At 46.5% G+C, this 18505-nt stretch overlaps 5 protein-coding genes across 7 annotated transcripts; 3 read left to right on the top strand and 2 right to left on the bottom strand.

Annotated features, from left to right (window-relative positions):
• Positions 1 to 1168: 1168 nt before the first annotated feature.
• Positions 1169 to 4564, top strand: LOC132264726 (gamma-tubulin complex component 2 homolog). Of its 2 annotated transcripts, XM_059765020.1 has the most exons (4): positions 1169 to 2869; positions 3362 to 3680; positions 3941 to 4051; positions 4234 to 4564. In XM_059765020.1, the coding sequence occupies exons 1-4, from the start codon at positions 1287 to 1289 to the stop codon at positions 4462 to 4464; spliced, it is 2244 nt and encodes a 747-aa protein (XP_059621003.1). In that variant the 5' UTR covers positions 1169 to 1286; the 3' UTR covers positions 4465 to 4564. The 2 variants fall into 2 exon arrangements, with proteins under 2 accessions (XP_059621003.1, XP_059621004.1); XM_059765021.1 differs by lacking the exon at positions 3941 to 4051 and having other exon boundaries at positions 1171 to 2869.
• Positions 4510 to 7684, bottom strand: LOC132264725 (transient receptor potential cation channel protein painless). Of its 2 annotated transcripts, none has more exons than XM_059765018.1 (3): positions 7565 to 7684; positions 7377 to 7469; positions 4510 to 7229 (listed from the first exon to the last, which is right to left on the bottom strand). In XM_059765018.1, the coding sequence occupies exon 3, from the start codon at positions 7216 to 7218 to the stop codon at positions 4510 to 4512; it is 2709 nt and encodes a 902-aa protein (XP_059621001.1). In that variant the 5' UTR covers positions 7219 to 7229; positions 7377 to 7469; positions 7565 to 7684. The 2 variants fall into 2 exon arrangements, with proteins under 2 accessions (XP_059621001.1, XP_059621000.1); XM_059765017.1 differs by having other exon boundaries at positions 7377 to 7499; positions 7565 to 7635.
• Positions 7685 to 10501: 2817 nt separating this feature from the next.
• Positions 10502 to 13863, top strand: LOC132264793 (paired mesoderm homeobox protein 2-like). Its single transcript, XM_059765116.1, has 3 exons — positions 10502 to 11019; positions 13002 to 13201; positions 13470 to 13863. The coding sequence occupies exons 1-3, from the start codon at positions 10770 to 10772 to the stop codon at positions 13851 to 13853; spliced, it is 834 nt and encodes a 277-aa protein (XP_059621099.1). The 5' UTR covers positions 10502 to 10769; the 3' UTR covers positions 13854 to 13863.
• Positions 13864 to 13895: 32 nt separating this feature from the next.
• Positions 13896 to 14985, bottom strand: LOC132264794 (leucine-rich repeat-containing protein 57). Its single transcript, XM_059765117.1, has 2 exons — positions 14880 to 14985; positions 13896 to 14814 (listed from the first exon to the last, which is right to left on the bottom strand). Exon 2 carries the CDS (start codon positions 14809 to 14811, stop codon positions 14095 to 14097), a length of 717 nt encoding a protein of 238 aa, XP_059621100.1. The 5' UTR covers positions 14812 to 14814; positions 14880 to 14985; the 3' UTR covers positions 13896 to 14094.
• Positions 14979 to 17301, top strand: LOC132264792 (AP-3 complex subunit mu-2). The gene is made up of 4 exons (XM_059765115.1): positions 14979 to 15122; positions 15190 to 15763; positions 16510 to 16962; positions 17027 to 17301. Exons 1-4 carry the CDS (start codon positions 15088 to 15090, stop codon positions 17210 to 17212), a joined length of 1248 nt encoding a protein of 415 aa, XP_059621098.1. The 5' UTR covers positions 14979 to 15087; the 3' UTR covers positions 17213 to 17301.
• Positions 17302 to 18505: the final 1204 nt, after the last annotated feature.

Genomic DNA, 18505 nt, shown 5'->3' with positions numbered 1-18505 from the left:
CTGTGGAGCACCGTGGGGGCACTTTTCATCAGGATTCATCCCGAGGCGCCAGGCTGAGGATGAGAAGGACTCAAGCTGGGGCAGCTCCACCACTCGCAGGCACTCGCGACCGAGCAGTCGGACGAACTGTGAAGCACTGGAGCGCTTGGAGCTTGCGTTTCGCATTATATGACTCTCTGCCACAATTTTCTGGCTCCACTTTTATGTACATGGCACAAGTTTCGTCTGCGAGAGAGAAACTGTACACACTCAGCGAAGATGCTGCCTGAGTAGATATGTCTTCTGCCACTTTATCATCCCACCCACCGAATTCGCCTAGTCACTCTGTGACGCCGAGATAGAGCGGAACACACTGAATCTTCCTTTCTCTCCACATAATTGCATTTTCAAGTACAAGTGATGCCGATGCTCTCACCTCTCATGCTCAGCACACTCTCAGGAGAGACACTTGTTGGTGGTCACCGGAGAGCGGAAAATCTGTGGGAGAGAGAGAGAGCTAATCGCGCTGAGGGATGTTCCAAGAAATTAGCCCTCAGCGGAGATTCTCAAGAAATACTGAGATTGAAATATGAAAGCCGCGCTTTTCCAATATTCTCTTGAGAATACGATGTGAGATGGATTATGAATAAGTCGCTGTAGATGTTTCTGTATAGATTTAATTTCACACGGGGACTTAAGATGCATAAATGAAGATCTAAAAAGCACTTTAAAGATGAAATTTCAGCCAATTGGCGTCGTTCCAAATTTCGGCTACTCAAACATTAAATTATCCACTATAAACCTCAAATTGCTGCCAAGATGTTCTTATTAAAAAATTTATTGGATTTCTTAATGTTTCTTTCAATCAGAGAATTGAATAAACAAATTCGTTAAGAAATCCTTCTAGGAATGATTTTGAAAATGGCCACCTAATGGGAAATTTTGAAATCAATTCTCAAATGCTGTGAGTGTTCGTGTATTGGCTAAAGCGACCCTCTAGCGGTGTGAAGCCAACACTGCCCATATTTGCTTATGAATAATTTTCTTATAATTACATTGATAATTGAATATAATTACTACATGTAAAATCAATAGAATTATGAATATAATTTGCAACTGATCAATTCTTATTTACCCTGTCAGCTAATGATCAATCATTTCGCGATACTTTTTCCGCCAAAAATATCTCATTGGCGTTTCACTACATTCCCTTCAGAGGCGCTGATGAGTGGTTTGAAAATTTTTGTAAACACTTCTGCATTTTCTGGCGTTTTCTGTGCGGTGTAGCGTGAAAATTGAGTGAAAATATGTCCAAGCGTCAGACTAGCGTCTCTCCACAGCTCAGCTCCGCCAAGATTACCGACACGGAGGACGTGAGCGAGGTGAGGGAGCGAATACAGGCGCACGTCAGTAGGAGGTCCACCACCGGAGCCTCTGTCATGCCCTCTCCGGACGGCCTGAGGCGCAGCACGGGCGTTCGGCGGCGCCCCTACGCACAGTGGAACTTCACAAACGGAGAGCCAGTTGGTGGGGCGACATACCTCAACGCTGCTGCAATTCCCATCAGCTCGCAGGAGAGCATCATCCTGAGCGAGCTGCTGTTCTGCCTGATCGGCATCCGCGGGACGTACATCGTGCCCGAGTTCCAGGGAGACACTCTGGTGGGCTTCAAGGTGTCCGATCAGATCAGTGAGATTCTGAGAGACCTCGTGAAGGACATCCTGCCACTGGCGCTGCACTATTCGCAGATCCAGAGCTTCATCCAGCGAACGGACGACATGGAGAGCGGCCCTGTGCTCCAGGCGCTGGCGGAAGCCATCAGGGAGTTCTGTCATGACTACTACATATCCGTGGTGGAGCTAGAGGCGCTGCTGCAGAAGGAAAATCTCACGCTCCACAAGGTGCTCTACTACACGAAGCCAATAATGGTGTCCATGGAAGTGATCGCCGATGCCCTGAACACAATCACGCAGGCCAACATCCGGGGCGGCGAGGTGCTCACTCTGCTGGACGACAGGATCGCCAATCGCACGGGCAACGCCAATGCGCGCAAGACGCTCATTGATCTCATGCAGAAGGCCGCTGTGCCATACATGGAAGCCCTGCAGGCGTGGATCTACAAGGGCGCCGTGGCGGATCCGCACAATGAGTTCCTCATCGAGGACACTGAGGTGTGCCCCAAGGGCATCGAGGATGACTACACGCTCAACTACTGGGCGGCGCGATACATGGTGCACCACGATCGCATTCCACGCTTCCTCGAGAATCTCTCTGACATCATCCTGCGCACGGGAAAGTACCTGAACGTCATCCGGCAGTGTGGCCAGAACATCACCCCGCCGCGCTCCGAAGCCCTCGTCTACTCCCATTCCAACCAGAATCACGTGCTGCTCATCAAAGACGCCTACAACTTCGCCTCACGCACGCTGCTGGACGTGCTGATGAAGGAGAACGACCTCATGGGCCACCTGCAGTCCATGAAGCGCTACTTCCTGCTGCAGCAGGGCGACTTCATTATGCAGTTCATGGACGCGTGCGAGCAGGAGCTCTCGAAGAAGATCCACGCCGTGCAGCCGGTGAAGCTGGAGAATCTCCTGGGACTCACGCTGCGACTCTCTGCGGCCAGGAATGATCCGTACAAGGAGGACCTCACCATGACACTGCTGACGGTGGATCTCTTCACGCAGATGTCCAGGCTCACGAACAATGACTACCTGGACGACGAGGAGTCGCTGGACATTCGCGATCTCACGGGTCTGGAGTGCTTCGCCTTTCAGTACAGCGTGAAGTGGCCAGTGTCGCTGATTCTCAATCCTCTGATCATCTGCAAGTACCAAATGCTCTTTCGCCAACTGTTCTACTGCAAGCACGTCGAGAGGCAGCTTTGCAAGTGAGTACAAACAGTCTTATTGTGTGTCTCAGGGAAAATGTCTGTGAAGATCCGGAGCGAATTGCTGGATAAACCAATTACAATTGACACAGTGTTGCTTAATTGGCAATTAACGTTCTTTTTCTCCACTGAAAGTGAGAAATAATTATCAAATCGATAGTTATCTTTTTGTTTCAAGTTTCACATGAATTCTAAATGCAAAAGAGCAGATCATTAATATACAAATTACACTTTCCCAGCAGTCATTGATAAAGTGAATGAATGCATATTTATTGTCTAACATCTTGAATCACATTATTATTTCTTGACACTCAAACTGCAACATTTCCAGTTGTTTCTGTTCATAAACTAGTGACGATATGATGTGAATTGTAGAGGGAGAGAGAACAGGATGAGAAGTAGTAAAAATGACATCTTTATTAGTAACATTTAACTTAACATCGATGCATTAGAATATGCGCGTGGAATAATACAAAACTTCCTCGTTTGCAGAGTGTGGAAGTCCAATAATAATGCGAAGAAATTCGCCCCGGAAGCGGCAGAGCTGTACAGATCGGCCTTCACGCTGCGCCAGCGAATGATGAATGCCATCCAGAACATCAGCTACTACATGATGGTTGAGGTGATTGAGCCCAATTGGCACGTGCTGAATCAAAATATGGCCACGGTGGAGAATGTGGACGACGTGTTGAGAGTCCATCAGAACTTCTTGGACATGTGCCTCAAGAATTGTATGCTAATCCACACGGATTTGCTGAAGAGCATCACGAGATTGCTGAAGATTTGCACGCACTTCTGTGACTTCATTCAGGTGAGTGTTAATTGATTGATTGGTGTGCAATTAAGTCCTCGAGTTGAGGCTTTGTTTTTTTCTTTCTGGTGTATTTTGTATCACTGAATTTGTCTCCCGTATATTCTCTTCTATGCTGCTTTTCCATCTGTATGGCTTGGATGTCTCACTTTGTTCCTTTTGCTCCTCCACAAAAACCGATCAAAAAAAATATACCGAATGTCTCTATTAACTTGTGGGGAAACCGCTTGGCGTGTTGATTGTCCTCTGTACATAATCAGAAAGCCCAGCGGTATTTCATTGATGCTGAACTCACGTCAATGTTGAAGAGTTGTGGGTGGAATGATCAGTCAGACTCGGAGTATGACATGTCAGCCAGTCAGCCGAATCAGGTATTGCTCTCGATTACATCACACACAAGCCACTCATGCGACTCAAGGCACTGATATGCACCTGATGTGCTCCAGTTGCACACTCTTCTTCGACATCAACACACGCTAAAACTGTTCTGTGTTTCAGCCACACTCACATGGGAATTCCCAACTTATTGCCTCTCTTTCTGCCTCTCTTTCAGGCCGAATCGGCAATGGAGCCTTCGGAGACTTTCTCTGAGAACGTGAAGAGGTTCGATCTGGAGTTCACGGGACTCCTGATTGGTCTGATAAAGCACATAAATGACGTGGCGAATGACAATGCGGCCGACAAGTTGATCAATCTCCTGCACAGAATCAACTTCAACTCCTTCTACAGCGACCAATTGAACTTCCTCTGCGCCAAGGATTCCATGGGCAAGAGCCCGAAGTGAGAGGCATCGAACGTCGCACGGTATGTTTGTCACTTTTTGTTGAAATTAGACTTGATTTTGGAGAAGAATCTCGATTTTCTGGTTAATTTCTCCAAGTTGTCGCTCGATATTCTCGAGTCTCAGCTTGTCCTGCTTCGACTGATCCGTCCAGTGTTTGCGCTCGAGCACTTGCTTGGTGAATCTCACGATCTTGCCATCGAGACTTGTGCACTTGTCGCAACCGAAGCAACAGGATGTGGAGGTGTTGAGCAAGGAGTCATTCTCCAGACTCACACTCTCACTCCGCAGCCGTTTGCTGGTGCTCGAGTGATTGTAGATTCTGTTGCTGCGATTGGGATTCAGCACGAGGATGTTCTCGGGGAGGTAGAAGGGGAAGATGCTGATGAACTTCTTGGCGATTTTGCGGAAGTAACACAGATCGGAGATCATTCTGAACCACGTGCCGGGATTGTGGCCAAACACGAGCTTCTCGTATCGCGTGAGAACCTCAGCTCGCGAGATGAATCCCGTGAGTTCGGCTTCCGCCTTGATGGCCTGCGTGTCACTGACGGCGAGACCGTTGAGGAGATTGAAGAGCACGACGCTCATGAAGAACACAAAGAGCAGGAAGAAGATGTAACTGAGCGTGTTGGATTTGAACTCAATGTTGGCCGCTTCGAATTCGCCGGTCATCATCACGATTGTCTTGATGATAGCCGTTCCGGGATCCATGAACTTGTTGAACTCATCCTCCACTTTATTGTCGCCCGGAGAGTCGCTGACGCCGCCCAGGAGTGTGTAGAAGCAGAAGGCGAAGGCTATGAGCAGGATGGAGTAGAGCATGAGACTCCGGATAAAGGTGACGGAGACGGTCTTCAGCATGACCATGTGGGTGGAGATTGAGAGATGCGGCAGGGATCCGACGAGCAGGGAAAACTCCACGGCGGACAAGAGTATGAGGATTGCCGCTATGACTCTCCTGGTGTGCTCAGTAACACTGTATCCGGTGAGGACGACTATTGATATCCCTATGATCGCCATCTCCAGGTAGTTCTCCACCTGGCGGAAGTACTGCACGGGAGCTGTGATGAATTGTGACGCTTCGCGGCCGATGATGAACAGTACGCCCAGACTGCTGATGGTGAGCATGAAGAAGCGCATTTCGTCGGACACATCTCGGCCGTAGCACAGGAGGATGTAGAGGATGATGGTCAGCGTGGAGATGGAGTAGAGGATCAGATTTCCGTAGAAAATCGCTCCGAGGCGATGCCACTTGAGGAAGAGGAAGCTACTGATTAGCGGATGCTTGACCAAAGATCTCAACTCCCTGCTCTTGGTCATTTCGTAGATGGGATTCATCTCCTCTGAGAACTTCTCGGCAGTCTCGCAGACGTCCGGCGGCACGAGGCAGGAGTAGTCGAAGTAGATCTCGAGATCCTCATCGCCCGCTCGTCTGCCATTCGTTGTAATTCGACTGTCGAAGTATTCCTCCAGCAGGTTGGGATTCATCTCAGTTATGGGGAGATCTTGGAAGACATTGCGCGTGCCCAAGTATGTGTTCTTGTCCAGGAGAGCTCTGATCGCCTTCTCCTCCTTGTAGCGCACGGCATAGTGGAGGGCAGTGCTGCCGCACTTGTCTCTCTGGTTGACGTCAATCTTTGGGTGCTCCACCAGCACGTCGAAGCACTTCTGGTAGTCACAATTGGAAGTGTTGGACGGCTCGCCCAGTTTCTTAACGATCAGACACAGTGGAGGATCGTCTGGGAAGTTTGCATCGATGCCTTCGCTCTCCAAGAGCACCTCCAGAATCGCCCACTGGCCATGAATGCACGCAATGGCAATTGGACGTCGCGATCCCTTGCTTCCATTGGGATCTGCACCGTTCTTCAGAATCTCCTTCACTGTCTCCTTGGAGCCCACTCTAATGGCCATGCCGAGGAGAGTTCCATTGCTATTCGTGTCTGTGAGAAACTTCCTTATCTCCTCGTCACTCTTCGCGCCAAGAAATTGTTTGAGCTCTGAGAGAAATCTCTCCTCTTGACCTTTCCTGTCTGCAGCATCGTTGAAGTGGAGATCCATCAGATGCTTGGCGAAGTAGTCGAAATTCTTCTCCACTTCGGTTTTGGTGGAAAGATTGATGTGAGGAAATTTTGTCTGGATCAGCAATCGAGCTTCTCCATCCCGAAACTCATCCAATTCCACTTTACAGTGCTTCAGCAAGTACTTAATGATCTCCTCCTGCCCAAGGACTCTGCTCCTGGCCAGCGTGAGAATAGGAGTGAATTCCCGGGCGTCTGGAATATTCACATTCGCGCCGTGCTTTACCAAAATCTTCACACAATCGTAGCACTTTGAGAAATTCTCCTCAGTCAAGCTCTTCACAATGACATGAATTGGTGAGTCATCTTCATCGGTTGTGTTGACATCTGTGTTGGGAAAATACCCCAGAAACATTTCCAAATTCGCCGGATCCAGAGATTCTGCGAGGAAATTGATGGCTCGCTTTCCAGAGATGGGATTAGGCGTGTCTGCGATGCCCGATTTGATGCAGGCCTCGAGAAAAGCCGCTGTTCCGGGTGCTTTGCAAATCAACTCAAACAGGGAGAAGTTTCCCCTTGAGTCGCGGACGAGTGGATCAGCTCCCAGGGCCAGAGCTTGTCGGAATTGCGAGATGTCTCGCTGTTCGAATGCCTTCGTGAGCATCACTTGGATGTCCGTGAGACACACGCCGGGATTCAAAGCCGACAACTCAATTCTCGTGTCCCGCCCAGCCATTGTCGCGAGAGCTGCAGAAGAAGGAAGAAGAGTGATTTGCGAGGTGTGGAGAAACCAGCCAAAATAGTTTCTTTGGACCGGAAATTCATTGTCAATGTTAATAGTGTTAATTCGTGGGTCGGACAGGCAATTAACTGAAGCAAATTGCGAATACTTACGAAGCAGAAATATTATGAGTCGTCCAAGAAGATAGCCAAAAAGTCCCTCTGCAGCTCTGACTATTCAGAAATTCCCTCGAGCTTCTGAGTCAACTGTGTGGGAGTCAGATGGACGAAAGGAGGCTTTAGTGAGGCATGGAAATACTCTCTAATTCGAGTAATGAATCCAACTTGCGTACTTCACGTACTTTCAGCGTGAAATGGTGTGAGACCAGAGTTCCTGAATTATTAATTCAATTTCCCCCCATTTCGTGCATTCATCGTCACAATTAATTCACGAATACTTCACTGGCACTCCAGCGATTGGGAGATAATTTATGAATATTTCAGTGGTATAATCAAGGAATTCAGATGGATTTTTTTTAATACACAATACTCGAAATTACACGTAATTGCACTGCGACACACAGGACTTTTCGACAGCAAATTGACACTGGGTGACTTCAGTGCAAACACACCAACTGGACAGTGGCTCAATGGCTGACTCGCGCTGCTGTGTTGAGTTCTTTGGGGCCACTGATGGAGGCGCACACTGGATTTCTTCTATTAAGTCGCGAGTCGCGCACACACAAGCAAGCAGACCGCGATCGCCAGTTTTATGTTGCCCACACAGCAGATCAAAAAGCATTTTTTACACAATAGAAGAGAATCGAGTTTCATACAAGGCGGAATGGTGCTGGATAAGGAAAGTGTTGCGCTTGTGAGTGTGAATCTCATTCAATGAATCACAGTGAAATTTCCTGCATTTGAGAATTGTCCACGCGAAGTCATCATTAGAAATCGACAAATCTGCATATAAGATAATTGGTTCACACGCAAAGGCTATTGTTTCTATACCCATTCGATATTTTTAGTCCCCTTTTCTTGTTTGTTTATTAAACGGAAAATCTCTCATCTCGTGAGATTACTTTACAGTTTTATGTGTATACATTAAGATACACGCTGACGAGAGACAATTCTCAACTATATGCTTGAAACTCACAGCCTCTGAAAGCTCAGCAGCTGAGATTCTTCTCAACTGCTCCACCCGGGTAGAATCCACGCTGACGAGACGTTCTAGCACTCCAACCATTCGGGCCAATCAATGGAAATCCAGCGGCTCGATTCTCTGCCAACGATCGCGAGAGGGAGAAAATCTCGAGGCGCGTGCTGGCAGGAAAAGTTACGATGGCGTTAATTCGATCTGACAATCCTTGTGTCTCCGCTCCCGCGAAAATGGTGATGCAGCGAGAAAACCGAAATAGACGAAAATATTTTTAACTGCATTATGTTCGTCTTTTTATCCAGAAAAACATCACTTTATCACTTCGGAGAAAAAAGGGCGCGATAATTGGGAATCGTTAATGGCAATTTTTGGAGCTCGTCTTCAGAAGCAAAAGGAACTTCATTTCGTTCCTGTATTGCTTATTATTCCCACGATTTTTCCACAGCTTGTGATGTAAGTGAGCAGAATATAATATGTGTTATTGCCCTTATCAGTAGAGACAAAAATTTGCCACATCTTTTGCAGTACAATAAATTATCACTGACCAATTATCATTTCTTTTTTTCTTGATTAAACGATCTCACTTCCATCCTTTAAAAATCTTTAGATTCTGGAACAACTTTAAGGGTCTTGTATTTTGCTTAACTATATTATTTGAATAACACACCCAATTTTTGATATCAAATGCGAGAATGCCGCTGATTACCTTCTTCTCTTGTTGATTACTCTCTGTATACATAGAATACACCCTAAAATGACATGAGAGATGAATATCGCTTTAACTGAGTGCAAATTTATAAGGAAATCTGCTCAATAATTTTGATGAAATACTTAAAAGAAGTTTCAGAATTTGCCGTCATGAAACTCAATAATGAAATCCCGTCGGCTAATTAGCTTCTATAGAATTTTTCAAAAATTTGGCTACTTGAAGAATTATTCTGAATTAATTGGGACTGAGCAATTGTGCGACTCCTCCGAAGAGAATAGCAATAATTCATAATTTGAGGAGAGAGGAAAGTTTTCAATGAGCCGTGAAGCGAGTGAGCCTCAGTCATGGCGCCAGGAAAGCCTCAATCTGTTGTCAATAAAGTTGTTTTGCGGCCGGAGAGGCTCGAGGACAGGTCCATCTATGCATCTGTGGGCTGGAAATCCTTTGGTAATTGCATAATTTATTGCCGATTCTCTGGGAGGAATACGGAAAATTTTTGTCAACGATCGTGTAAATTATGAGACACTCCTCGAAAGTGCAGGAAGGTGTTTGCTGTGTGACGGAAATTATTTATTTTCCCATTTTTGTCACCACAAACATGACGGTTTCAATTAAAATACCCATCCACGTTCTCTCTCTCTGGCTTCCAGGATGCACAGAGAGCAGAGCTCGAATTGATGAGTGCAGTGAATTCGGATAATTGGCTCACGAAGGCAGAGAGAGAAAGAGGGATGTGCTTCCTGGTTTCCCCAAAGAATGTCTCCATCCGCGCGCCGTCATAAGCAATTATAATTGTATCAATTTATTGAATTTTTAATTTTGCCCAATCATTTTGCCCATGAATCACGTCTAAAAACTAAAAATGACCGCGAGGAATTAGAAGATTGGGCAAAAATTATAAATATTTGCTCATGTGGGACATGAAATGGTGTGTTTTACACGTATTCGCATTATCGCGATCGTAAATATGTGTGTCTGATTCTGTCAACCACAATTTGGTGGGTGAATAAAAGAAGAGACAGATTTTCACGAAAATGTCCCGCCTCAATCGCAAGTCTGGGCGATATTGATCAATTTGCCTGGCATGGAATTAAATGGGAGATGATTCGACTCACTAATAACGATCATCTTCGATTTGCAATCACGTGAGTCGCGCTGATTACTGTGCAGATGAGAGAAAGTGTGAAGGATCGCATTCACGATGCGTCGTGATCTTGAATTTTCCTCGAAGCCCCGCCTCGTCCAATCATTTTCCGGTGTGTGAGACGAGAAGACAAGCCAGACTTTTCTGAGATGCGAAAGAGAGCCATTCATCTCCTCCCACTCAGACGGAGAGAGCGATGTGACGGAGCGAAAAGGGAGTGATCGCTGCTGCGAGGAGATGTGATCCCCGAGGAAATCACAACTTTTTCAAATAATTTCAGTCGGCATTTGACAATCGAGCTGTTGCGTATACGACAATTTATTTCAATTAGACGATGTGAGATAATTAAATTACAACTCTCTTGTATCTCGGGCTCACTCGCGACAAGTTGTTAAATTAAGGATCCTCAAATGAATTGGTGATCATCTCATAATTTAATTACAATTATCATTTCGGTGAAAGCGCACTCGCAACACGGGATAATTCAATTAATTTCGCGCGATAAGTGATCGTGTGCCGTGTCAATTGAGCTTGGATCTGAGAAGGTGTGCAGGAATGCTGAATTATCCGGGCTCAGACGCCGAGTATCCCATGACTGGGATCTACACACCGACAGCCGCAGTTCCTTGCCAGCCGCCCAGCTTTGCGCCACACGACAGAGCCTTCGCGGGTGATCAAGTGACGAGTGTGAATGGTGATCAGGGGTACATTTTCCCGCAGAAGGGATCGGAGAACGTGAAGAGGTTCTCCGTGAACAATCTCCTCCAGTTGGCCAATTGTACAAATGCCGACCCGCGGCCAGCAGGTGAGAATCACGCGCACATGCTGCGTGTGTTTATTAATTTTACACAAATCGGAGATGAAAGAGCGAAGATGGCACTTGATACCGTGTCTGTGAGATTTTTGGGATGCAAGTCAACTTGTCACGATACGCTCGGCTTCCACTTGAGATGTTCCGCTGCTTTGCAAAGTCATAAGCCAAGAGCCCCAGACATTCCATATGTGTGACTTCTGTGCAGGATTTGCCCTCTGAAATAGAGTCGGCCACTCTCTCTAATTCGAGGATCACATTTCACCCAAAGAGTCCTCAAGGTTTCTTTCTCTCCGTGAGATCGATCTGCAATATACAATTCATACAAGGATTGTTGGAAGAGAAAGGATTTATTGCAGACAGGTATGTCTTCACCCACATTGCCTGAGAGTTTCCGGGAAAAATCATGAAAAGTTTACAGTGACAATCGGTATTAATTGCTCCTAATGGGATATAATTCCCCCGCGGCTAATTGATGAACTCGTAAAAGTGGATGTTTCGGTGGCAGAAGAAAGTGGAAAAATTCTTTTTACTATCGTGCTCTCTCATAAAAGATTTTTCTCTCTCTTGTGAACACATTTTAATGCCTTTTCACATCAACACTCCTTTTCGAGTGCTAAAGTGCGCCACAAACTCGTAAATTATCCTCTTTAGGCCACAAGGAGAAGAGATGAATGGGCAAAATGAGCCTCCAGAGAGAGTGCAGAAAATGTTGCGCTTTTCTGTGCGCTCAATTAAAATTGTCAAAATATAAATTTACACAGTGTCACATATTTTTATGACTTATTGGCTGTCTTGTGGCAAAAGTGTGATGCTGAAGTGCATATCTTTGATGTGGCTCATTGAGTGGGGAAATTTTGCAAGGGAACAACTCCATTTTCACGTGATAATTTGTCTGTGGCATCCAAAAGTCCTCGGATTTCCACTCAAATGTTCATCACATGTGTTCACAATCCAAGAGGACAAGCGTGTCAACTTGCTGTGGAACAATATTTCACGTTTTTTTCTCTTCACTCAATCCTCAGAGATTTCCTCAGCTTCACCGCATTGAGAAATGATTCTGGAATGCCTGGATAAATTAAGACAAATGACTGTTTAAACGTTTCAAACGATCCGTGGAGTCTGATATTTTAATTAGTGGAAAGTATTTCCCCGATCTTCAGTGTATATTGCTGCACTCTTTGAGGTTTTCCGGGGGAAAATTACAGACAGAGAAGACAGAGAAAGGTTTGATTGAAGTCAAAAGTAGTGTTTTTTATGAAATAAACTCTCCGAGGAAAAATATTCGTCCCATAAATGGACTGTTTGAAAACAGGAAGAGTTGCAATTTTATATTCCTTGTTTTATTGGATTGTTTACTCGCGTTGGAACCTTTCGCAATTCACAACGAATTTGACGAGATATGTCGTGACATGAGGCACAAGTGCAAGATTTATGGATCACTCTCGAAAGTGTCATAAGCTGTCTCAATTTTTACAATGCCGCGAGCTGTGAAAGAAATTTTCACCCATTCTGGCCGTCGAGCGATCCTCTTTTCCCCGTTCTCTCGCCACGATGAGGGAGCAAAGACGCGGGGTTTATTTGAATTTTTATCATTGAGCAGAGAGAGAGAGAATCCTTTGAGCACTTGTCGCGAGCCATCAATCTCTCTGAGATTTACGACCACCGCACGAGACACTCGAGAATTGGGGGAGGAAAACATTATCGTAATTGGAATTGCCGCTCGGGATGCACAGGATGTTTGCCACGCAAGCATCTCCTCAAAGGAGGGAAAATGCGACGGTGGGAAATGGCGAATGCAATCAATGCGTCATTCAGCAGCATTTGCAAGCAATTTCTGCAATCAAGCGCTCAATCTGACATGATGACGGGCCATCAAGTCTCGCTCTCGATTAACTGAAGCATGTGCTAATGTGGTAATTAGCTCAAGATGCTCTCTTGCACTCAATCGTGCCCTTTTTCCCATCCACCCTCAGCTGAGGACAGCGTTGGCTACACACAGCTGCCGGAATCGTCCACGGGCGCCGGCGGAAAGAAGCCCAGACGAAACAGAACCACATTCACCAGCAATCAGCTCACGGCGCTGGAGAAGATCTTCGAGAGAACCCACTATCCAGACGCCTTCGTGAGGGAGGAATTGGCCACAAAAGTGGGTCTGAGCGAGGCGAGAGTTCAAGTGAGTATTTTCCCTCTACTTCTATGACCAGGAATTCCTCAAATTGCGCTGCTTTTACGGCAAACAATTTGGCAATTCTCACTTAATATCCTCAATAATCATTAAGACGAGGCTAAAATTTCTCGCTTTATTAACTTTAATGCCAAAATTCTGCGACACATCACAAAGATACTTTGAGGAAATCTCACCAAAGCGGAAGATCACTTCCGTTTGCTTTGGCGAATCATCAATTTTAGCGCGGTGATTAATTTTCCGCGGCAATTTGCAGGTGTGGTTCCAAAATCGGCGAGCAAAGTTCCGTCGGAATGAGCGCAGCGCGTCGAGTTGTCGCTCATCTGCAGCCTCGAGCATCCCAATTCTGCCCCACAAGCCCGCAATTCCGCTCCTGCCCAGCGAGAAGACTCCGTCCGCCCACCAGTCGCCCGTGGACATCAATCCCTTCCCCGCGTCGCTCGGCTTCTCGGGCTTCGGGATGTTCTCCGGGAAGGCGATCAATCCATCGTACGGGAATCCAACGTATCAGGATTCAAACGCCCATTGTGCCTACTTGCCGGCGAACTTCTGCAACTCAAACGTTGGCGCGCAAATGAGTGGCTATCAGCACGGCTTCATGGGGCTGAGGCACAAGTCCCACACGTACTCCTCCCTGTAGAAGACACTCTCCTCGGCTCCTGACCAGGCTCCCGAGGACACACACACAGTAGGGCAAATTACAGAGGGCATTTGTGTCTGTGAATGCCATTTAATTGCAATAGACATTTAATAAATAATTATAACATCTCTTGAGGGAGCAAAAAGTGAGGGTGATTATCAAAAAATAGACATCTCGATGAGTCACGGGGTGTAAAAAGTAGGAAAATCCTCGAGAATGTGTCAGAAGTTGCCAATTCTTTCTAGAACATTTTCTTCTTCACCGCCGTGTATCGCTCCATATACGCATCGTATCCGTCCAGCTCTGTGAATTGCTTCGAGCTGAAGAGGTTCCCATCCACGGCCAGAGTGCAGATCACGGAATCCTTCAGGATTCTCGAAGAGATCGCCCCGATCGGGAGGCAATTCTCCTCCAGGCGCAGCGTTTTCAGACGCTTGCAAGTCGCCAGCTCTTCCGACAAGCTCGCCACTTGGTTCTGGTTCAAGTTCAGCTCCACCCCGTGGAACTCCTTCACCTCCGCCGGCACTGCAGTGATTTTGTTCCGGGAAACATCCAGCACATCGAGGTTCTCGAGGCCACAGAACATCGTGGGGAATTCCGTGAGTTGATTGTTGCTCAGATTCACCTGCTTGAGGTTCCTGAGCTTGTTGAGGGCCGGCGAGATGTGCTTCAGCATGTTGTTGCACGCATTGAGTGTCTCCATTTTGACTAGCAGCCCCAGAACTTCCGGAAGGGCTTCTATTCGATTCCCACTCACGTTGAGGCTCTTAATCAAGGTGAACTTCCCCAGTTCCGGCGGGAGGGAGGTGAATCGGTTCTCGGAGATGTCGAAAGTCTTGAGGACGTTGGGGAACTGCTTCAGGGGCGACGGGAACTCCTGGAGCCTCATTTGAGAGATCTTGAGGACTCCTGTCTTCTGGGCAGTCTCGAAATGCTGCTTCACCGCCTTATTCCCCATCGCCTGAAAGATTTCTGCTACAAATACTGCTTCCTACCGACGTCTCACGTGCCAATTGAGCTACTCACGTGGAAAATACTCTTGTTGAAGGAAAATTTGAGGAAAATGCGCTGTTTTGCTTATCACCACGAAAAGTTTTGACACATGCTATGGAAAACAGCTGAGTCCATGGCAGCCAACTGCGGCGAGTGAAAGGTTGTTGTGACGTGTGAGGCACTTTTCGCACTTCATTTATTTGCATTTTCCCGGGACGAACAGCCCATTTTCACCAGTGAAATGATCCACAGTCTCTTCATCATCAACTCCAGCGGGTGAGTAGCTAGGAGATCCCGCGCTATGGTCTCTGGAAACGCCTCCAATGCTGTGACATATTTGCAGGGATGTTTTCCTGGAGAAGCACTGGAAGAGTGTTGTTCCTCGCTCCGTTTGCGACTACTTCCTGGACATTCTGCGCGCCAAGCCCAACGACATTCCCCCCATAATCGCCACACCACACCACTATCTCACCTGCATCCAGCGCGGCGGCGTTTACCTGCTGGCCGTGTGCAAGCAGGAGTTTCCGCCGCTCTTCGTGATTGAGTTCCTGCACCGCGTCGTGGACATCTTCGATGACTACTTCTCCGAGTGCACAGAGACCACCATCAAGGAGAACTACGTGGTGGTGTACGAGCTGCTGGACGAGATGCTGGACAATGGCTATCCACTCGCGACGGAGAGCAACATTCTCAAGGAGCTGATCAAGCCACCGAACATCCTCCGGACAATCGCCAACACCGTGACGGGCAAGTCCAACGTGAGTGGCACTCTGCCGTCCGGGCAGCTCTCCGCCATTCCCTGGAGACGGACTGGCGTGAAGTACAACAACAACGAGGCGTACTTCGATGTCGTGGAAGAAGTCGACGCAATCATTGATAAGTCCGGATCGACCGTGTTTGCGGAAATCCAAGGATATGTGAGTATCAGACGCTCAAGAAGTTCGTGTGAAGTAATTCAATAGTCGACACGACAGAGAGATAGCGAAATTGTTGGCTTGTTTGTCAGTTATCAGAAGAGGATTCAGATTTCTGCTGAATTTGGATAATTTTCTCAGACAATTAGATATTGACAAGGCAAATATGCTTTGAAGAATGTACTTAGCGATATCTGCCGAAGAGTGTTTTATTTGCAGTGTTTGATAAGATCAATTGAAAATTTATTAGATATATTTCATAGGCAAAAAAACACTTTTCAAGACTCTTCAATTCGTTCTTGATAATCTCTTTGATCTTGTTCATCTTGACCAGATTTATTTACTCTTTTTCGGCACTCTTGGCTCGATTCAAATACTGGTTTTATGTATTTTCGCCAATATTCAGTCAAATTCTAATGATAGTGATTAACATAGGCCAAGAAAGAACCTCAGTATTATCCTTGGAAAGAAGGGAAAGAAGATCATAGTCTTCTTTGTAGTGCATTTTACCTCAGGGCTTTCTTCTAACGTCGAAGAGGAGGTATTCATGTTTCATACAAATCGTTGAAGAAATTCTACTCGATCGCATTTAATGTTTTTTCTTGTCTTCGCGTGGGAAACAATCGACTGTACAATGTTTGGAAAAAAATATTGAATCAATTCAAGGATAAATGCTGTTGCAATTGATTGAGTTAGACGAATGAATTCCAGAATGTCTATAAGAATTTTATGAATTGCTGCACTTTCAGATTGACTGCTGCATCAAGTTGAGCGGAATGCCCGACTTAACACTCTCCTTCATGAATCCGCGCCTGTTTGACGACGTGTCCTTCCATCCGTGCGTGCGATTCAAGCGCTGGGAGTCCGAGAGGATTCTCTCCTTCATCCCACCAGACGGCAACTTCCGCCTCATGTCCTACCACATCGGCACGCAGACCGTTGTGGCCATTCCCATCTACATTCGTCACAATCTCATCCTGCGCAACGGCGAGCAGGGCAAGCTAGACCTCACGGTGGGGCCGAAAACCACCCTCGGACGCACTCTGGAGAACGTGAAGCTGGAGATTTGCATGCCAAAAGCCGTGCTCAATTGCATTCTCGTGGCGAATCAGGGCAAATACACCTTCGATCCAGTCACGAAGATCCTCCATTGGGACGTCGGGCGGATCGATATCACCAAATTGCCAAATATTCGCGGAGCGGTGAGTTGTTGAGTGACTTCTGAAGAGTGTCTCAGTGCCACTGAATTTTGGGCTTCGCCCGCAGATTGCTGTTCAAGCTGGCTGTTCATCTATAGACACAAATCCCTTCATCAATGTGCAGTTCACCATTTCCCAATTGGCGGTGTCTGGGCTCAAAGTGAACCGCTTGGATATGTACGGTGAGAAGTATAAGCCCTTCAAGGGCGTGAAGTACGTGACGAAGGCAGGTAAATTTCAAATTCGGATGTAGTTTGAAAGTCACAGCAAATCTCATTCTTATCGTAAACTTCAACATCTCTATTTTTCGATACAATAAATGGCTAAATTAGGACATCTAAACACGCGGGTTTACACATGGGCTGCGACAATGATGATGGGAGAGAGTGTGGGGGGAGAGAATAATGGAGATAAAAGTGAGTGATTTATGAGTGGTCGTAGTGTGCTTAGAGACATAATATTTCATGAGAATGCAATTTGTCTTTAATCACTCTTTCTTCGAGTGTTTGAGGCATTATTTTAGTTCAAGGATCACCACTTTGTGTCTCTCCATATGGCGAAATATTATTTGTGTGCAGTCATTAGTCCATGTATGGCGAGAATTGGTGACACTTGCAGCTGATTCGCGCTGAGCCGTTTTTCTTCTTGCACTCATGCCCAAACAGGTTTCCGCCAGAGTCGATGCTGCACGACGCAGAACTCAACTCGATCGATTAAGCAATTGCCGAAACTTTCTCATTGGAATTCTGGGTGCTTTTCCACAAAAAGCGACACGACAAGTGAGCAGCGCGCTTGTGACTTTGTGCTGGGCTTTGCGGTTGGAGAATGGGGTAAAAGACGAAAGAATAAATTGCAGCGTAAAATTCGAAGAGATGCTTCGGGAGCCAAGAAAGGTATCGTGTAACACGGGTGGTGCCTCTGCGAGAGATTTATAATGGACACAACGAGATTGGGACAACGAAGATGGGAATGGAGGAGAGTGCAAGGGACATTTTCTTTTTGCCTCTCCCAGCCCAAATCCGCTGGAGGTGTTGTGCTGCTCCGCTTTGGCGTGGAGCGAGGGAGAGATAAAGTGGTGGAATGAAGAGCCACTAAATGGTCTCTCCTCTTTGACTTCACAGGAGAGGAATTTCAGGTTGTGCACGTAGAAACAGCGAGAGATTGTTGCTGTGTGGGCCATTGTGTGCTCGCTCTGTGAGATCTCAGACACAGATCGCACCTCGTCGAGAACAATGCTCAAGGGTTCACAAATCTCAATCGATAGATCCTCGCCCCCAGATCACCTGTTTTGCGATGGTGGGATTTTCAAGGAATCCACCAGTTGGCAATGCCATCAGATGTTTACGTTAATTAAGAAAAGTTCAGAGTATGCAAAAGTCGTTGTGATAATGGTCAGTTTGAGACTTGTGACTTAATGACGAAGTTAATCTACATCCTATCATACTTTTCTATTTATGAACACAACAATGGTTGGCTGGGATTTACCGAATTCTGCAAAATGCAGATAAAAATTCGCAAATTTTGCATTCGTCAAAGACAAGCATTA

The sequence above is a fragment of the Phlebotomus argentipes genome, unplaced genomic scaffold, assembly GCF_947086385.1.
Source record: "Phlebotomus argentipes unplaced genomic scaffold, Phlebotomus argentipes genome assembly contig_2, whole genome shotgun sequence".
Classification (NCBI taxonomy): domain Eukaryota; kingdom Metazoa; phylum Arthropoda; class Insecta; order Diptera; family Psychodidae; genus Phlebotomus; species Phlebotomus argentipes.
This window is presented reverse-complemented; position numbering and strand designations above follow the sequence as displayed.